The 20,507-nt window shown below is 40.6% G+C and overlaps 1 protein-coding gene across 1 annotated transcript in view; it reads left to right on the forward strand.

The window, feature by feature from the left end:
* The window catches only part of ecel1 (endothelin converting enzyme-like 1), a 50,795-nt gene extending 37,568 nt beyond the window's left edge, over positions 1–13,227 (forward strand). Inside the window, exons 12-18 of the mRNA XM_030745383.1 lie at positions 3,320–3,371; positions 6,727–6,794; positions 7,579–7,703; positions 8,936–9,001; positions 9,619–9,714; positions 11,309–11,385; positions 11,805–13,227. Of these exons, the coding sequence (XP_030601243.1) occupies positions 3,320–3,371; positions 6,727–6,794; positions 7,579–7,703; positions 8,936–9,001; positions 9,619–9,714; positions 11,309–11,385; positions 11,805–11,904 (584 nt within the window). The 3' untranslated portion in view covers positions 11,905–13,227. The remainder of the gene's footprint in view (positions 1–3,319; positions 3,372–6,726; positions 6,795–7,578; positions 7,704–8,935; positions 9,002–9,618; positions 9,715–11,308; positions 11,386–11,804) is intronic.
* The last annotated feature ends 7,280 nt before the right edge of the window (positions 13,228–20,507 follow it).

Here is a 20,507-nt window from a genome sequence, read left to right on the forward strand (position 1 = left end):
TTATCACTTTAACGAGGAATGGGAGAAGGAGTTCTTTTTTACGGTTGTGAAAGAAACCTGCGTGTGTCTCATTTGTGGGGCGACCGTAGCGACGGCAAAGCGGCACAATATTGAGAGACATTTCACTACGTGTCACAAAAATTACCATGCTAACTACCCACCGGGAAGCGCACTACGTGCAGAAAAAGCCAGTGAGCTAAAGGCAGCTTTGGGTAAGCAACAATCTTTTTTCACGAGGGCGGGAAAAAAGTCACTAAAAGCAACCGAAGCCTCGTTCAGAGCTACACATTTTCTGATCAAGAAGAAGAAGGCATTTTCAGATGGAGCAGTTGTCAAAGAAGCAATGATGATAATAGCTAACACTGTACTTAAAGACGACAAAAATGGAACCGATCTAATCTGTACTCTCTCCGACGTCCAACTGGGGGCATCTACGATGGCTAGACGAGTGTCAGCTATGTCTGGTAACCTGGCCGATCAGCTGGACCGGGATCTGGCAAAGTGCAGGTGGTTTAGCATCCAGTGCGACGAGTCCGTGGACGGCAGCAGTACAGCGCAGCTATTGGTCTTCATCCGGATGGTGTTTGAAGATTTCTCCACAAGAGAAGAACTCCTGACACTACTGCCCTTAAAGACAACTACGAGGGGAGTTGACATTTATAACACGCTGAAGGAGTTTTTCGTGCAGAAGAAGGTAGCATTGGAAAAACTGGTGGCGGTGACAACAGACGGGGCTCCTGCTATGATCGGCCGACATACAGGTTTCATCGCTCACTGTAAAGGTGACCCAGACTTCCCAACATTTCTGCATTATCACTGTGTCATTCACCAGCAGGCGTTATGTGCAAAAGTGATCGGCTTTGAGCACGTGATGACTCCCGTTGTAAAAATAATTAACAACATCCGCTCCAAAGCTAAACAGCACAGGATTTTCAAGGTGCTATTGGAGGAAATGTCAGCTGAATATGGTGAACTGCTGCTACACACAGAAATCCGATGGCTCAGCAGAGGACGAGTTTTATTTCGTTTTTTGTCACTTTTGGGTGAAATCAAAGAGTTCATGCAGTCCAAAGGCGAAGACGTCTCACTGCTAGAAGACACAGAGTGGACCCTTGACCTTGCATTTTTGACGGACATTACTGGGAAACTAAACGTCTTGAACTGCGAGCTGCAAGGCAAAGGTAAAACTGTTGTTGATATGATAAGTGCTTTAAATGCATTTAAAGCCAAGATGAACATTTTCTCTGTGGATTTACAGAGAAAAAAAGTGCTGCACTTTCCCTCTGTGCAGTTGGTGCTGAAAAACAATGCTTCTGCATCTGACACATTTGACAAAGTTGCAGAAAAGTACTGTGAAGTCATAAACAGACTTGGGCAAGACTTTGAGAATAGGTTTTGTGATCTTGATCAGCTTGAGCCATGTGTGTCATTCATTTCCAATCCTTTCATGAATGTGGACACAACATACTTTGCTGAGAAACTAAGTGCAACATTCAACTTGGATGCTGGACAGGTGGAGATGGAAATCATAACATTGCAAAATGACCTACACCTCAAAGTTTACCAGACTGCACCAAACTTTTGGTCCCTTGTTGACACAGAGAAGTACAGTGGTGTATGCACAGCAGCTATGAAGGTTGCCAGCCTGTTTGGTTCAACCTATCTCTGTGAATCAGCGTTTTCTGACATGAACTTCATCAAGAACAAACACAGAACATGCCTCACTGATGCACATCTGAAAGATGCACTCACAGTTGCAGTTTCAAGTTACACACCAGATTACAGTGCACTGGTGAACAGCATGCAATGCCAGTCTTCTCACTAATAAAGAAACCAATGCCAGATGTTAGTGGCAACATGGCAGTGTCATGGCAAAGTTTAATTAAAATATTGAGGAATTGTGTTCAATTTAAAAGTGTGTTCATGACATATAAGTTATAATTTTGTTAAAAATGCAGCAGATTTGGTCATGAGTTCAAAATGTGACAAGATTTATTTAAAAATATGTAAGTTGATTTTTCTTTAACATTACATAATAACTTTTTGAAACATGGTGCAACATAGTTCATGATTTGCTAAAAAAATGTTTGTGAATGGCTAGTGAAAATTGGACATTTTTCCTATGAAATGTAGTGATGTAAGTGATTATCTAAAAATGTGACAATTACTGAGATTAAAAGAGATAAAGTGCTGAATATTGATATGTTTCCCACCTTGTTTTCATTGCTAATTATTGGGAGAAACCATTAACATGATCAGTGTCTTCTCATAGATGAGTATCATTAATCATTATTGATAATGTATAACTAAAGGCAAACTGAGTAAATTTGTTATTTCAGAAGAGCGTGTCAAACTGGTGCCCTTTGTATGACTCAGTACCCATGAAGTAGCTCTCAGTTTCAAAAAGGTTGGTGACCCCTGCTGTAAACTGTGACGGATCGTGAGCCTGATAAGCTACTACATCACTGTTGTTTTGCTTTCCAGTCTAATAATGCTTCATAAGCGTTACTGCTAAACTCTTCACTTAATACACATCCCCCTTTTTTCCATTTGTGGCCTTCAGATTGGTTTGAAGCATTTTGTGTTCACATGAGCCACCACTACTTACAGTAAAGTCCTCACTGAAAAAAAAAAACAGGTTTCCAGGACCTTTAAGACCACAGAGAACATGAAGCTGACATCCTGTAAACGACCTGTCAGTAACAAGCTGATTGAAGCTCAAGATTGAAAGATGGATTAAATTCAAAGGTTGACAGCACCAAAGGGCACCATTTGAAATTTCTTATATTTGAAAGACTTCAACACATAGCAGGGTTTTTAACAAACTGAGTGTCTTCTTAAAAGCATGTGAAAGTGTGGAAACATTTACAGTAGGAGATTAAAGATATCTGGCAAATCCAGCTTTTTTCTGAAGCAAGAACTTGCTCCTTCTAAGCAGGCTGATTTCTACATTACTCCTACGTCTTTGCTCAGATATTTACAGTTGTGGTCAGGAGTTTACGTATACTCATCATGGACATGAATATCTTGTGCACTGTGTGAATTAGAGAAGAACCAAAATATATTCAAACTTCTGCAGCCAGTTTTTTTGTTTTATTAAAGGCATTAAAGGTGTATGCTGTGCACTCATTCCCACCTGGGAAAATAAGAGTTCAGAGAAACAATTAAAAAGCCAAAACTGCATTCATGCCTGTGATGAGTGGATGGAATCTTCTGATCATGCCATCACTTTGGATATTTGAAGAGTTTCAGGTTTCAGCATGTTGGAATATGTAGATACAGTAACTGTGTTCATGTTGCTTTTTTGTCTGTCTTACAGTCTTTCCTGCTGGCATCCTTCAGCCCACTCTCTATAACCCAGAGTTTCCACAGTAAGTAGCACTCTTATGTTCTCTGCCTTTCCCTGCTGCTGTCTGCAGGGAGGTAACATCCCCACAGCCACAACAAGGTCATTGAAGTCTACGTTACTCTGGGAACCCTCTGCTTCCCCTCCAGTCCCACCACACCTGATTAAACCAATTTAACTACCCACCAAGAGCTCAATTACTGAACAAGGTCCTGCTAATGGAACAGGTGTCATTGAGAGGTCACCTAAATTTGAGCCCATTGAGTAATTTGATGGTGCATGAAAGTAGACAGCCTCCCTGTCTCTCTCTTTCTGTCAGTTCTGTTTCTCCCAGTTGTTCTCATATCTGACTTACCCCCAAAAAATTATGAAGTTGCATTTTTTTCTTTAACAGATCAAGCAGTTTTGCATGTATTAGGCAATGAAACTCTAATACTGTATATTTAATGATTTTCAGCTTTTTAAATTAATATTGCTACAGATCATTTGTCAAAACATACCTTAAGTTCATGGAATACCTCACTACCTTTCAAATCACCACTTTTTATTTCTACTCTGTGACTCTCTGACAATCCACTTGAGACTTGACTAACATAGATGGTAACAGAGCATACTGAACATAATGGTTTGTGTTGTATGTTATGGCCACGAGGTATTGCATTGAAGCAGGTTTTCATGATTTATGGCAGAAATGTTAAGCCTTATTTTCCATATACTGTACATTTAAGCCTGTGTGGATTAGAGAAAATCCTAAATATGCGCCCAGTTCAGAGAACACACGAGGAAAGACAGAGCCATGTGGGAACACACGACAGAGGACAAGGGAAGACTGAGGCAATAAATATAACGCAGAGGATGGGAAACAGGTGGGAACACAGCTGGGAATAATTAACATAATGACTAGGGAGAAAGTTAAACTAGACACACAATACAGAGGAGAACAGCTGCCAAAATAAAACAGGAAGTAAGCCACAACTGAAGAGGGAAACAAGATTAACTTGACTCAAAGCACAAAAGATAAACACAGAGGTGAGGACTAAGCCAGACACGGAAACACAAGGGAGGCAGGAGGAAACCAGGATACAAGGAAACAGAAACAGACTGAAACCAAGAACAGAAGTACAAGAAATGAAAAACCTGAGCATATAAATATAAAGAGACAAACCAGAAAATGCTGCAACAAGAAAATACAAAACCAGAATACAGAACAAATATATAAAGCTAAAGAAAACTCCAATAACTCAAAATCCTGGGTTCAAAACACAGGGACCATGACAGTTCGCTTTGATGGTAAAGCAGTTAAAAATAAACTTGAACTATGTGCAAGTTTTTTTGTTTGTTTTTTCATACAGTAGTAGTGTGAATTCAAATTAAACAGATGCCTGGAAGGAGGGAAATCAATCCAAAGAGTTTCAGTGTGGTCATAAAGAACGCGTTGCAGCGCAGCCCTGAGGAAAGAGCAAGGAAACCGTTACATCTCCACTCAACACTCAGCTCTCTTTGTTAACCAAAGCAGCAACTCACTGCTGCCACTACTGAGCAGTATTCTAAGCAGATACATACAATACAGTGCAAGTAGCTACACCTGCTGCATTCATACAACTCCTCTGAACAACCACACCCACACACAAATATAAGCTAATTAAAGCTAACGGTTGGTGTACCCAACATTAGCTAACACTTCTATGTCTTCATTAAGGGTGATCACCACTACTTCCACTACCTGCTCCCATGCATGCTAATCAATATTAATTAATGATTGTAGGAGAGTGAGTGTGTGTGCACCTGTCCCCATGAAGTTATTACTGCAGTAGCCCTAACCTCCCATAAACTTTCCCTCTCTCGCTCTCTCTCCCACACACACACACACACACACACACACACACACACACACCTCTCCGCTATCACGTTGAGTATAATGAAGCTTCAATCAGCCAGTTAGTTTAGCGAGGGAGTTGAGCCCAGTGTGAGGCAGCGTATCGACTACCTGTCAGAAAGTCATTTTCAGACGTAGCCATGTGAATAGCCCTGAGTCTGCCCTCTCATCGTTCTCCATTTCTGCATGTGCTGCAAAAGACACCACACCCCAGCCGGGAGCGGGGGTGAAGGAGAGGTGAAGTGACCTGCTGTGTTTTGGAAGCAGGGGACAGCAGGAGGGAAACGTACAAGCTGTGGGCATGTACATGTGTTACTGGGTGCTGAATTTTGGGAAATTACGATTTATGTTTACAGTACAGCTAAAGGTCCCAGTGCTTATTGTTTCCTCATGTGAAGCAAATAGTTGATGTTTTCTAACCAATGTGAACAAGAAAAATGTGGCATTAAACTGATTTATATTCAATAGCAATCTGAACCACACGGATCCCAAATTAGATCTCAAGTGCATCTTGTTTTTCATCTGGCTTGGCTGAGCAGATTTCCTAATGAGGACAAGAGGACAAGTGAACACACAGAGAGAGGGCTAAATAGCTGACTTTAATGAGAGACTTTAGAACAAAGCAGTGTGCCTTTTGATTGATTTAAAGTGTTCTGATGTACAGTACCAGTCCTGTACCTACTGTCCTAACTTTGGATATCTGTAGTGCCAAGCTCAGACTAGAAATTTTTACCTGGACAGATTTTCAGGTGCTTGGAGTGCTGTGGGATATAAATAAATGGATACAATGGCACAACTTAGCCCTGGTGCTTAGAGTCTAGAAAGGTTCCTTTAGTGACTGGGCTAAATGGGAACATGGGGTCAGGGCCAGCGGGCAGTTGACTGCACAAACCTGCTGTGTCAAAGTCTGTTTTTGCCATACCTTTACCTGAACCAAACCACAGCTGTAGTCAAACTGACCCCAGCAAACAGACCTCAGCACTGCAGCTTAGCATAAAGACTGAGATGAAAGGAAAATGGTTATCTTGGCTCTGTTGAGAAAAAAATGGGCAGCAGCAACACTGGTCCTTCACCATTAACATCTTCAATCCATACAATAAGCACAGCTGGGCTGCCCTCCCAGATCGAGTGTCCAGTATTTACACTAACCAGGTTTGCCACATATTTAAAAGCCAGATATGAAACTGGCATCTAACTTTTCGTCTCACTTGAGTCGAAACAGTGTATTTCCCAAAGTGTCCACCAACTTTGCTTTAGCAGTGCAAAGTTGCCACAGGAGACAGCTGGAGAATAATGACCACAAAAAACAGTGACGATAAAGTCAACAAAATGACACAGCAAATCTGAAGTTTGCTGCCATTAGCCAAAAGTAATTTTGGATTGTATTCAGTTGCAAATGATCCTATAAAGAAAATTAATGTGCACTGTGTACTATCCAGGCAGCTGTCAGTACCAAGAAAGTTTGAGTTTTGAGCAAAGTTCATCTTTCTCCTTCTTACTTCAGGTCTCTGAATTATGGAGGCATAGGAGCAATCATCGGCCATGAGCTGACACATGGATATGATGACTGGGGTAAGAATGACAACCTCTTCACCCATTACTCTTTACAATAAAATCTGAGCATCTACAGTTGTTTCCCCATTTTGATTTGTACTCCGTCCACTGTTCAGTTTCACAGAAAAACAGTTCAGCATACCTTCATCTATCTATCTATCTATCTATCTATCTATCTATCTATCTATCTATCTATCTATCTATCTATCTATCTATCTATCTATCTATCTATCTATCTCTCTCTCTCTCTCTCTCTCTCTCTCTCTCTCTCTCTCTCTCTCTCTCTCTCTCTCTCTCTATATATATATATATATATATATATATATATATATATATATATATATATATATATATATATATATATATAATTTTATAAAATTTAAACTGGGCAGATGTGCAAAGACTATTTTGAGACACAGTCTCTAACTTTGGTTTCCAGTCAAAAGTGCTGCCCTGTAAGATCCACAGAAATTTTTTAATGAGGGTGCTAAATTTCTGCCAGCCACCAACCAAAATGCTGGAATAACATGCGACTGGCAGGTTTCTGCAAAACAAGCTTCTCTGCCAGATCGTCCACCATCATTTTTAGTTGCACAAATGTAATTTGGCTGAACCATTTGTTCTGTTGGCTCATGAACAGGATACATCAGCCACTGTGTTTTGCCTCTAATGGCTTGAGCATGCTGGGCAGGTCTTTGGACTGTGAAGGAAAGTTACAGGTTGTGTTGTCTCCAAGCTAACACTCACCCCTCCCCTGCCCTTTTGCCCCTCATCTTAGTGATGCAATGGTTCATGTCCCTAGGGGGCCAGTACGACCGCCATGGTAACCTCAAACAGTGGTGGACCGAGGAGTCCTACAGAAAGTTCCAGAAGAAGGCCGAATGTATTGTCAAGCTCTACGATAACTTCACTGTTTATAGTCAGAGGGTGGGCTTGCACACACACACACTTCTCGAGTCTCTAATTGTGCAGACAATTTCTATAACAGCATGACACAGACATATGGGTTTTTGGCTGATATTAGCTTTATATTGAGAAGCATACGGAAAGTAGGGTCCATCTGTGATCTGATGACTACTTCACTGCTATACTTTGGTTGTCTGAGCAAAGCTGTACATGATTACTGGATATGTATCTAAGAGAGCGCTCCGTTAGTTTTAGAGTCCAGTGACTGAGCTTTGTCAGGTGTTAGACCCTGAGTCAGGATCATCAGACAGTATTTAAAGATTACAAGTTTTTTATTTAAAAAAAAAACGTTACAAACTATGAAAATGGTGACAGGACAGTTCTAACATAATGTCAGTGATTTTTCTGGTGCTGAAAAGTCAAAATCTTGGTTTCTGCTGCTTCATTTCTGACCATTATATTTTTACTCCATGTCTCTCCAGTCCACCGGCTGTAAAGAAACATAAAAATGCATTGGTTTGAAGGCCTTCTGTTTAAATGAGCTGGCGATATTTTACTAGCTTTATCGCCTTGGTGAAATACTAAATATTTCTATGTTTTTGTACTTTCCAAAAGTAAAGAGAGACTGATATTTTGGAAGCTGTACTTATTCATTTTATTACCAAGAGTCAAACAATAAAATTGTCTGTGTTTCAAACATAAAGTTAGACCTAGTAGGCAATAAGCTTAAAGTACTTACACGTAGCTTAGTTGAGGCTAAGCATGTTTGAACTAAGCAAGGGGAAATAACTGGCTTCCTCTGACGCACTGCACACGTAACCCACATAAGGACCACAAAATTAAAATATAACAGAATTAGTGAGCATTAGAGGTTCTGCTTGTTTGTTTGTTTATTAATTTTAGTTAAGGACAGCACTAAGCTAGCTGCTTCCTCCCTTTTTCCAGACATTTTTCTAAGGGTAGCTCACTGCCTTCTTTTAGCCTATAGATACATACACAGATATGACAGTTATCACTTTTATTATCTCACAGGATGCAAATGAAGCAAATAATTTACTTCCTAAGTGCCAAAATCTTTCCGTAAGATTACAGACTCATCAGATCAGCGCACTGCAAACTGTCTGGAAAAGTAGCCGTCTCCTTACATCACAACTTCCATCCAGTACATCCTTTAAGTATATGAAATACTAGGGTAAGGGTAAGGATAATTGCTGAACTGTTTTCAGTGTCTCACGAGTTTCCTTTCTGTGTAGGTGAATGGCCGTCTGACACTGGGTGAGAACATAGCAGATATGGGAGGGCTGAAGCTGTCGTACTATGTAAGTTATGACCGATATAATCATTCTTCAAATAGGGTCACTGTGGCTTGGCAGAATCTAAAAATTAGAATTCCCGCTATCAGTAGGCAAAGCCTGTGTGTCTGCTCTGTCTCAAAATCCCCCTCTCTTTGTTCTTCATAAACCACTGTGCTTTATTTGCATTAAAATAAAGAGCAGAAGTGCCCCTGAATCAAGATAAAAGATAAACAATTTGATTTGAATTCCTTTTACTTGAATATTTGCCTGTGTGTTTTCTTGGATAGTGGAAAATCCAGGGTGCTGCATAATTAAATTTCATTTTGAGCAGCCCACATTGAAGTAAGGAGTGTTTTGTGCACGCAGATACAAAAGTCAAAAGGGAGTGCGTGAAAGCTTTTAAAACAAGGTAAATGGTGGCATTGAATGCACCAGTGGGGGTGCCTGTTAGTCAAGTCAGTTAGTTAGACTGATGGAAGAGAGCATGACTTTTTTGTTAGAGGTCCTGTTTGGTTTTGGATCATATTTTAACTTGGAAAATATACTATTTTGGACACAAGGTGAGTGGCTATTACTTCATTTACATCTCTTGTCCGTCATTATTATTGATCCCTCCTCACACTCCCTTTCTCTCTTCCCAGGCATATCAGAAATGGGTGAGGGAACATGGTCCAGAGAGGCCCCTGCCTGGCCTCAAATACACCCATGAACAGCTGCTCTTCATTGCCTTTGCACAGGTACACCAAAAGCCTCTCAAAAGAATTCACATCACCAGCTTTCATTACATTTACATATAGAATCCGTCTGCTGGCTTCCTCAGCTGCAGCGGTAGATCACAGAGGGCAGGGAGGAGCTGATGCTCCTAACTTCAGCTGATGGCACCATTAACATTTGGAGGGATCCAAAACAGCAAAGTGTTGATGGCAATACAGTGTTGATGGCAATACAGTGTCTCTGAGCGCCAGGCAATCTATGCTCCTCGTAGCTGTTGTGACTCATCTTTGAAATTCATGTATTAATGTAACAGAGGCAAAGTCTAGACACACTTTGTAACACAACGTGGAGTGTTTTATCCCATTTAAAAAAAAAAAAAAAAAAGCTCTTGCCATAGGGAAGTGATTTGAAAGTTGTGTTATGGGTTTACATTTATTTGAAGTGTGTGTGTGTGTATGTGTGTGTGTGTGTGTGTGTGTGTGTGTGTGTGTGTGTGTGTGTGTGTGTGTGTGTGTGTGTGTGTGTGTGTGTACTGTGAATAACAAGCATAATTTTTAGCCTGAGGCAGTTCAACCACCTCAACCAAAATTAATGTGGTCAGGTTTTTGAATCTGCACAGCATGCCAACAGACATGTTTTCTCGCTTATTAAAGAACTTGTAACAAATATCAGTCTGCATCTCATATTTTTTAAAGTGTTAGTTTACATTGTGGGAAACAAAATGACAGAATCAGATCTGTTACTTTCACTTAAGGTGATATCTTAAAATGTTTGATTTGAACAAATATCCAAAACTGAACCCGATGATGTTTATGTTTTGATTGTTTCTTTTTTGTTTTTTGTTTTTGTTTTTGTTTTTTTTGGGGGGGGGCTTAAAAAATGACATAAAACAATGGTGTTGATGTTAAGTTTCAGGTTCATTTTCATTTCTGCTTTAAAGAAACATAAAGATTTCCCCAGGCAGACATTTTATGAGTGTTTACATATGAGATATAAACCTTCCCCTTTAGTGTGCAGTACTGCCCGATCAGATGAAATTTTGGCAAGGATTCATTTTATTACTGGCCAGTTCTTCAGTAGAGGTTAGCAGTAATAGATACTACTATATGTTGCCAGATATCTGTAACAGGCAAAGGATGAATGCAGAACTTTAATCACCTGTTTCAGTAAAAGTGAGTATTGTGATGCTAACTTGAATTATTAAAAGTTAAAGTTGTTTAGCAGAGTAATGACTCCTTGAATGCCAAATCATTACCAACTATTACATGATGCTTATATTCATTACATAACTATGTTTACTGTCGTATGTATTCCAAAAGCATGAAAGCTCCAGCTGTTTTTTTGTGAGGGCCGCTGAAAAGATCAGGAAGTTGACTTTAATCTGAAAAGTACCTGCCATAACTTTTATGACAAAAAAAAGTTTATCATGTTTCCCTCTGACATGTAGTGTGGTAGAAGTATTTAATATTAGAAAATTAAAATACTAAATAAAGTAACTCAAAATCAGTCCATTATTTCCACTGATGGGAGCAAGACAATCTCTCTAACACGCGGTGTCCCACTTTGGCTAAAGTGTGTCAGCATTTGGTCACTGCCGGGTTAATGTTGTCTTTTCAGAACTGGTGTATGAAGAGAAGATCTCAGTCCATCTACTTGCAACTGCTTACTGACAAGCATGCACCAGAGCACTACAGGTACTGCAAACACACACATAAACCATACTCACTAACAGCCAGAACATCATTGGAGTTCAAAATTTGTAAACAACTCACATTTGAAATGATTTACTCTTTGACATCCAGTCTCTGAGCTCATCACTCTCTGCATATTAGCTGTGTCTGAAATTAGGGAGAGGTCAGAATCTACAGGTGGATGCTGGGGTGGTGGAGGGGTTGATATAGCAGGCAGTGATGCAGGTCAGAGGAAGAGATGGGAAATTTTGCAGCTGCCAAATTAGTAGGGGGTGTGTGTGCCATGTCACGTGGATGTGATGCAGTGCAGCTCGAGTTGCCAGTTTGCGCTACCTCAGCGTAGTCAGAAAGGGGCTGGTTACATAGGCATAATCCAATCTCTGCATCACTGCTGGATCTTTCTGTGTTTCCTCCCTCTGTAGAGTCATTGGCAGCGTGTCCCAGTTTGACGAGTTTGCCCGTGTTTTCCACTGTCCGAAGGGTTCCCCAATGAACCCCACGCACAAATGCTCCGTTTGGTGACCCCTCCACTCAGCATGGGAATACCTTCATCTTTAAAACTCCCACCCAAAACACCCCGTCACCTCCTACATCACATGTTTAACAGATCCGACTTGATGATACAGCATAAAGTCCATTCACGACTATGAAAGACACAGAAAGGAAATGTATATTTTCAACATTAGCATCATATATGTTGATTTTTATATATTGATTGTCCATTAATAACTGTACTTATCAAACAAAGCATGGGTCACATGACCATTTATATATATAGTGCATATATACACACTGTATCATTTGATTATCTATATTTTTCTATGTTTAAATTTATTTTCAAATCATCTATTTTTGTATTCAGCTATCTCACACACATAGATCCCAGAGTTATTTGATTTTTAATTAAGCAACACGTTTCCTCACTCGTTTCTCTCCTTTGTAGCATCAGCTGGAAAAACTTCAACTTATATGATGACTAATAATTGACAACACAAGTGATTTCAGTCCCGAATGTAAACTGACCAATTTACAGTGAAACTGAGATCAGTAGCATCCTCGTGCCTGCCAAATTATTGGTGTTCTCTCCGTGTGGTATTGGATTTGTGTCACACTGCTGCACTCTTGTGGCCGCAGAGAGCAATGGTCAGTGTTCAATCGTCATGACTGTATCGTCTGCCTGCATTGGTCTCTTGTTACTGTGAGCGTTTGTACTGTTTTTAAAATTTGTCGACTTTTTTTTTTTTTTTTTTAAGGAGAAAGTAAACTCGTGTTTTTCTCAGGATGTGTAGCAAAGTCAAATACCAAATGGATCTCTGCATTCAGCCTACATCTCAAAGAAGCTGGTATATCAATCAAACACTGGACAAAAAAGACTGAGTTTCCTCACCACAATTCAAAGCACATGTAACAGCCTGAGCTCTTCCAGTTCTACTGGAGAAACTCTGCATTTGGATAATTCCCGTCTCCCGTGTTTCCTGGTGAACTCTGAGTGATCTTAGACAACCTGGGACTCATCATATATTCACAGTTAACTCAGCAAATAATGCAAGCAACACTCTGTACATTAGCGTGCAACAATGGTAGATGGAGAATCGTGCATTTGTACAGTGTTATGAAAAAAAAAAAAAAACTTTTGTATGAGGAATCTGTTGGTACAAAAAATGAGACTCTTTGTACAGCAGAGGATTAAATCAGATGTTGTGGGTGTACAGTTTGTTTTGAAGAGAGTGCATGTTTCCATACTGACCGACATTCTAACTCTGATCAATAAACACGGAGGACATCGCACGCACACGTCTGACTCTGCAGCTGCTGGTTCACATGTGGCTGCTATCTCTTCCTCTCTGTTGGTCGCTGTTTAATGTTTGAATAAATACAAAGGATCAGTGTGAGGTTGTCTGTGTGTGTGTGTGTGAGTGAGAGAAACATTACTTCTCCGTGCGCTGGGCATGACCATTGTGATTGTGTTACCAGCTGTGTCCTCACAGGCTCGCATCCTCACAAGATGGCAGCCAGCTCCCTTGGCCTCCCAGCACTGGCTAGTAGAAGTCCACCACCGCCATCCTGCCTCCTATGTGATTATGCCTGGCACAGTCCAACAGGATTGATTAAAACATGTCCACAGTACAGCATAAACCAGCTGAACAAACCGCGAGGCAGTTTGAAGCGAGGAGATTATCAGTTAAACCCGTGTTTCAATCAATCTGCCAGACTGAAACACTGCGCTCTCTCCAGAGTTCCTCCTCTAAGATTTCTCTTTATCGCTGCGCTGTAAACAAGAACCAATGTGTAACCCAGGCTCCACTTCTTTTGGATATGAGATGTGTGCAGTAAGCAGTAATGTTTTTCCCCTAATGTGAGCAATAAGAGAATCAAGAGAATTTCTCTTGCCTGCATCCAAATGTCCTGAGGAGGGAGAGCCAGCCATCACATGAAATCATTACAATTTATCCAGTTAAGTGTCATTCTGAATTTAAGTTTATTTTATTTGTGCAATATCTCTAAATCTAACAATCCAATATATGAACAAGGTGTGCTTAAATATTTTCCTGACTCCACCCTTAAAAAGCAGAAACTATATTTAATTTATATGTGGCCACTGTCCTCCTGATTCTCCTGATCGCTCCCTGTGAATCCTGTTCTGACCACTTTGGCTTGTGCTCTGCGATTTCCCCAGAGATCAAACGGCAAATATCAAAATTTGTGTGCCAAACCAATTCAACCTTTGTGCAGAGGATGGTCACTGGTGGTGATAGCAGTGGCACATAGGGTCACAAGCATCAGCATAAGTGTACTCAACATTTTCCTCAACATGAGGTTGTGCACCTCAAATTTGTGTCCCAAGGTGTGACTGTCAGCAGGCAGCACTGACTTACAGTCCTGAGGCGTCTCAGATCTGATCTGAGCGGTGGCATATAAAAGCAGACGGGAGTGCTGGAAGCAGTGCAGCACTCCTGACTCGATGCACCACAGAGCATTGAATACATAGAGAAAAAAAAATTTTAAAGTGCACTTATGTTCACACCTCTGACTGCCACCTTTGGGCTTGGAACTGTGGACTCTTCAACTGACAACTGCTGTTTGGTCTCCAAGTCCACCAACGATGATCCTCAGCATACAAATTGGGTCATTTTAATGCAGGAGTTGAAGTCTGGGGTCAGTGGTGAGATCACAGATGCAAGCGGTCAGAATGGAACTTGCAGGGAGCCGTTCAAATGTAGCAGGAAGACTGGAAACGGTGCAGGACTCCCTAATGATCTAACCTAAAAGAGGACAGTGACTAGCTTTAAATCAGGTATTGTTTTTGCTTTTTATGGGCAGAGTAGCGTAACCCTTTCACTGCACTTTGTGTGATGAGGATGAAATTAAAGGATATTTCAGTTTTCAGCCTCAAAAAGTCCAAAACCAATTAGATATTCCTAAACCCACAGATGGAAAGGAAATGTTTCATTTAAAGTTAATAACACTATGCAACTGAAGAGCCATTTTAAACAAATTAGCAGAATATGTTACTCGTGTTGGTTATGACTCTCAAGATTTGAAGAGAACATCAGCAGAGACTATATCCCGCACACATATAAGACGTACATCAAAAGGCCCAAACCTTTAGCCAGCAGTGCTTTAAGAGATCAGCGCAGTTCTCTGAAAGACTTTGGGGATTTCATAATAAAAAAGATAAAGACATACTTAGAGGCTTATTCCCGCACATCAAATCAGGAGTTCCACGTGACTGTTTTGCAAAACACAAGTTGCAGAAGGTTTTTCTGGCAACCCCGAAGGTTTCAGTGGCTTCAAAGAGCAGCATCATTTATTTAAAGAAAGAGTTGGAGCTTCACCTTCAACCAAAAGCCAGCCAAGACAACAGATAAGAAGAAGAGAAAAATCCTGTACAGATTTCACCTGGAGTGTGCTGTGACCCTCCTCATCCTCACACAGATTCCCAGTCCCATCCTAATCCCAGGATACTGTTAGATACTACTGTTTACCTACTGTAGGTAGTATTACAGTACTTGGATATAATCAGAAAGGTTTCTTGAGGACAAGATAAGCATCAATATGGCAATCAACATTTAAAATGAACACCATTAAAAGCCCTTTTGTTCCAGTCCATAACTCAGTTCAGTGTCCCCTTCAGAGTTTCAGTTAGACCATATTGGAGACATTATTTTTTTCTTATTAGAAAACACATTAAATCCTTTTAGGTGATATAATTAGTTGCTTTCCATAAGTTGCTTAAAGGCAGCTCAGTAACAGTTAATGAAAAAGGGGAGATGCGAACTAAAAGCTGATTCTTTATCATTTCCGTGTGCAGCAGCTTTCTCAGAGCTCTCCTGGAAATCGCTGCTCTCCTGTTGCTGCCTCCTTCAGTCTCTGATACGTGCCTTCGGTCGGGTAACCTGGTGCTCAGGTTCACCCATCTGTGCAGCTCTCGGGGGCGTCCAACTTTTTCTGCTGAATCCTTAACTGTTATTTTTTTTTAGCTAGAAAATGAAACAAGTTTTAAAAAACAAACCAAAAAAAAAAGCTAAGCCTGAGGCATAAGATGAAGACTGTGTTTATTTCTATTGCTTTACATTGACGACCCATTAGCTACTTTATTTGAAGTGAAGTCGAGCTGCAATGAACAAAACAAAAACGTGTGAAGAGAATTTTGTACGCTGCATAAAAGCAAAGCAGCAGAGTCAGAGGTGAGGATTTTTAATAAGGATTATGAGCACCCACACATATTTTCACACTTAAGTGAATCTATCTGCAGTATTTTTGTTGTTGTTCTGTTTTGTTTTTTGTCAATCGTGACTCTGCACACACACACACACACACACACACACACACTATATGACTGCTTTGTCCACAGTGTGTGGGGGCTCAGGACAAAGTCTCACATAGCAGCTCATAGTAATGGAAGATAAGTAAAACAGAAAAAAGGTTGATCACAGAAAAAGGAAGGTGAGAGGTAGAGAATGAAATATGGAAAGGTTCTGTCTATTTTATATTGTTGATGTTCAAATAGCAAATGGAGTATAGCACAAGTGGCTGTTCATGTGTGAAGTGGTTTCATATAATACCCTGCAATTATTGTTCTGCGTTTCTGGCCTTTTACATCTGCATGTGCTTTGACTGATGTACTGCTGCTGAGTTTCTGCTGGTGCACTCATGGCATTAGTACACCTTTCAAACTCAGTATGCAGATGGGCTAACTAGTGAGTCCCAAACTGTCTAAATAACTTGCACATGCAGTCATAGTTTAGGTATAAATCATAACAACAGTATTATCATTGGACATGAATCTTTTGGCCATGAGTTGTTTTGTGTGAGTGGTTTAGGACAGAGTGACTGCATTATTGTTTCAGTCTGTCCCTGCTCTGAGACTTCAGCAGCTGTGATCAGTAGCAGTGAAGTACTTCCTACCTGCGTATATATTATTACTGAAATCACAGTGATTATTTTGTTAAAAGAATGAAAGGTTTATACTTTTTAGTACCTCTGTGATTTCTCTATGCAGCTTCTTCACAGGGGATTCACTCTTCTCTACTTTGCCATCTGCAGACAGATGATGAGTTTTTGTCCAAGCGTTACATAACTCACCATCTTTCCAATATGTAATAACAGCCCACCAAAGTGAAATATTGGCCACATGAAATATAAGATGTCCTGTTCATGCTCACGGACTCACACCAGGCTGTGTTCTGTAAGTGTACCTCCTTTGTGAACTGCTGCTGGTCATCACAGCCTGCTCCAAACTGTGGGCCAGCCTCCGGCATCCTCTCCGGCTCTAACCAAGGCTGTTTGTTTGCTTAATTAAAGCTGTGTATATATTGTGTGTGTGCAAATCCTCCAGTTGGAGTGCTCACAGTCTTTATCCCACAAGACCCATGGCAAAAAGGACTTGCTACTCCCCTCTCCAGCATCCTGATCATTTTGAGATCCCATAAAACACACAGCAAACTATACATATTATGGCAGCTGTTTTTTTTATTTTGCCTAAAGCCTGGTACTCCTGGCCTACAATACAATATGTTGCCAACAATTTAGTGAATCGGAAGCTTAATTAGGAATGTAAGCTCTGTAAGCAAAATATCCACTAAAATGTTGCAGGTCTTAAACTGGATTCTGCTAAAGTCTCCCTGGACACCAACGTGAGATCAGAATGCAGGAACAGGTTTTAAGGAAGGTAAATAGGTGACTTTGGTTGCTGAGACTCGGCTGCAGCCAGAAGCAGATGGCCAAAAAGTGGACTGTTCCAAAGGTAGCAAAAGATATACATGTGATGGTAAATTGATTTTTTTTTTCACCTTGAAGCCCTAGTAGCTTTTTGCCTCTGTTTTCAGCCCAAAGAGCTGTATGAGTGCAAAAGTTCAATTCAATTCAATTTTATTTATATAGGCCAAATCACAACAAACACTTGCCTCAAGTAGCACAAGTGAGCTCACAGCTCTGGTGTTCTCAGGGTGAACACTTTCTCCACCTCTGCCTGGTGTTTCCTGATGTGCCTCTGAGCCAGCACCCGGGCACAAAGGAAAGCAACACAAAATATCACCTGTTAACTGTTAACGTGATTTAAACATGCACATTCTTGTGTAAACTCCTTTGTACATTAAAAAACAAAAAGATGAGGTAAATAACATGTTGCCATTTCCCAAACTTACATTAAAATTTCTCTGACTATTCCACATGTTTGCATGCAGAGGAAGTATAATCCCATCCAGCTCTGACCCGTCTTTCTTAAAAGGGGCCAGCTCCTGTTCTTGCCCACCAGTTCCTGATGTATTTGAGGCATCTGCGCTCCCTGCAGGCACACAAATACCTTGCGAGGGCTGCAGGGCAAAGAGGGTTCTGCTACTCCTACATGTGGGAATAACTTCATGTATCCATAAGAAAACCTGAAAACTACAGTTAGACTGAAGACCAGTAAACCTTTGTTCACTATTGTCTGCATAAAGTTTGCAGTTAGTTACAATTACAGCAACAAAAACCTGATCAGAGGCGCCCGGGTGGCTTAGTGGTGAAGCCGGCAACCATATCCATATGACGTGTTGCGGTGCAGGTGGAGCCAATTTGCCCACGTTCCTTTCCCCCATTTCCTGTCTCTCTCCACTGCCAATAAAAAAAGCCACTGTGGCCAAAAATGCAAAAAAAAAAAAAATAGAACTAATCAGAGCAGTTAGACAAAATTTCATAAGGTTTGTTTCTGTCACCTCCAAAGTTGTCAAAAACTGAGTTAATGCAGGTTTAAGCCTTTTAAACACCACAAAAATGCAGTTTAATACCAGTTTAACACAGATTCTAGTCCTAATTATAACAATATTTATTATTTTCAAGTTTTTTAGTTTCTCCAAGTAGTACACAACAATAACTTGTGACACAATTAACTGAATAAGCACACCTTGAAACCAGATGAGCACCAGAAAATGGATTTAGGCATTAACCCAGTGACTCCCAAATGTTGCTCCGTGAGGCAGGCTCAGGTGGGGTGTAGGATTTTGTTACTCATATATTGTCATTGCAACATACAATTACACAAAAATCCATCAATGTATGGGGTTGAATTATTTTATCTTCTTTCTATGCGCTCGTTCCCATTCAAATTAAAATGATTAAAACAATCTTAAAGAAATCCTTGGCCCTGATTGTCAGTGAGGAGGTTCATAAGGAGGAATACAGACACGTTTCTTGTGTGGAGCAAATCACAGATGAGCAGCACTAAAGGCAAGCTTACATTTTATTGACATATGACTTCATCTGGAGGTCAACAGGCATCAGCCTGAATGTGTCATCTATCAGGTGAAGCCGGCCAAAGTCGACATGGTGACATGGAAGTTAAAGAGGCGTTTAAAAACCAAAAACCCTCCGACAGAAACTTGGCCTACATCCCAACCAGAGGCAGCGAGACTGTTTGTTAGACTGTGTGAAACTGGACTTCAAGTATGACAGCCGACTTGTAATACACACTTTGTACTCCTCTGCTACAACTTACAACTACTGAAAGCAGTTCATTTTTTTCTGCCTATGCTGGTCTTAAATTACTCAGCCTCTTCACAATAATTGCATGTCTTTACTCATGATTTACATTGGCTCTTGCAGACCAGTGTGTTTCTTTTAAATGAAGCGCAGCAGTGAGTGTGGTTTATTTTAGAGTACAGGGTGGCTGATCCCTGCAGTGCGTGAAAGCGTTGGGTTACAGCAGGAGCACAAGCTGATTCAGGGAGTGGGCTGAAAGATGACAAATGATAGACAAAGAAGACGAGGTGCATGCTAGCAGAGGTGACCTCCTTTCAAAGGAACTACAGGTTCATGTTAGATCAAAGTGCAGCAAATGGACTTTCAAAAGTGTCTTCATCTGACTGTGTCACACAGGACATCAAGGCTGTTTTACACAGATATGAATACAGCTACATTCCCTGGAAAATTTGGCTTATCCGTTAATGTATCCAGATCACAAAAAAAAAATCACTGCTGTGACCTCATTTAAAATGATCAGTTTATTTAGGTTCTTGCTACATTTTGCCAATTATGTGACAATGAGCTTCTAAGTTATTGAGCCGTATTTACTATTTTTTTGCTTTTTGTGGACTTTTAAGAATAAAACTGAATGCGTACAGCGTGTGAGACACAAGGGAAGATTTCCACATTCGTCTATTAAATGCACAATTTTTAAACACCTCATTTTTAAGGGAACTAAAATCCTGAAGCTGAAAATAGAATTTTCCAGACCTAAAAAAAAGGCCTGCTGGCTCTCATCTGACCTGCTTGCTGCAAACAACTACACACAAACCAAACCTGAACAGCTGTACCCTCTGAAGTACCTCTGAAATATACAGTCAATAAATTACTTGCAAAAATGTTGAGAATATTGGTGATCTGTCCTGTTGAGCCATCTGGTTCTTGTCCTTGAGCTTCTGCAGGACTAAAGCTCAGAGATTCCACCTCTTGGTGTAACATCATCCATCGCACAACTCAAATCCTGTGTGATGGTTTCTGGAAGCCTCCAGGTCTTTCCTCTTCTCTTCCAGCTGTGTTCAGCTCTCCCTGCAATGTTTCAGAGGTTCTTTCCAGCAGCTTCTTCTCACTGACCACCGTCTCCTGTGTGATGGAGGAGCTCTGCAGGAGGTGAGTGTGCTCCCTTT

The sequence above is a fragment of the Archocentrus centrarchus genome, chromosome 13 (genome assembly GCF_007364275.1).
Source record: "Archocentrus centrarchus isolate MPI-CPG fArcCen1 chromosome 13, fArcCen1, whole genome shotgun sequence".
Taxonomy (NCBI): domain Eukaryota; kingdom Metazoa; phylum Chordata; class Actinopteri; order Cichliformes; family Cichlidae; genus Archocentrus; species Archocentrus centrarchus.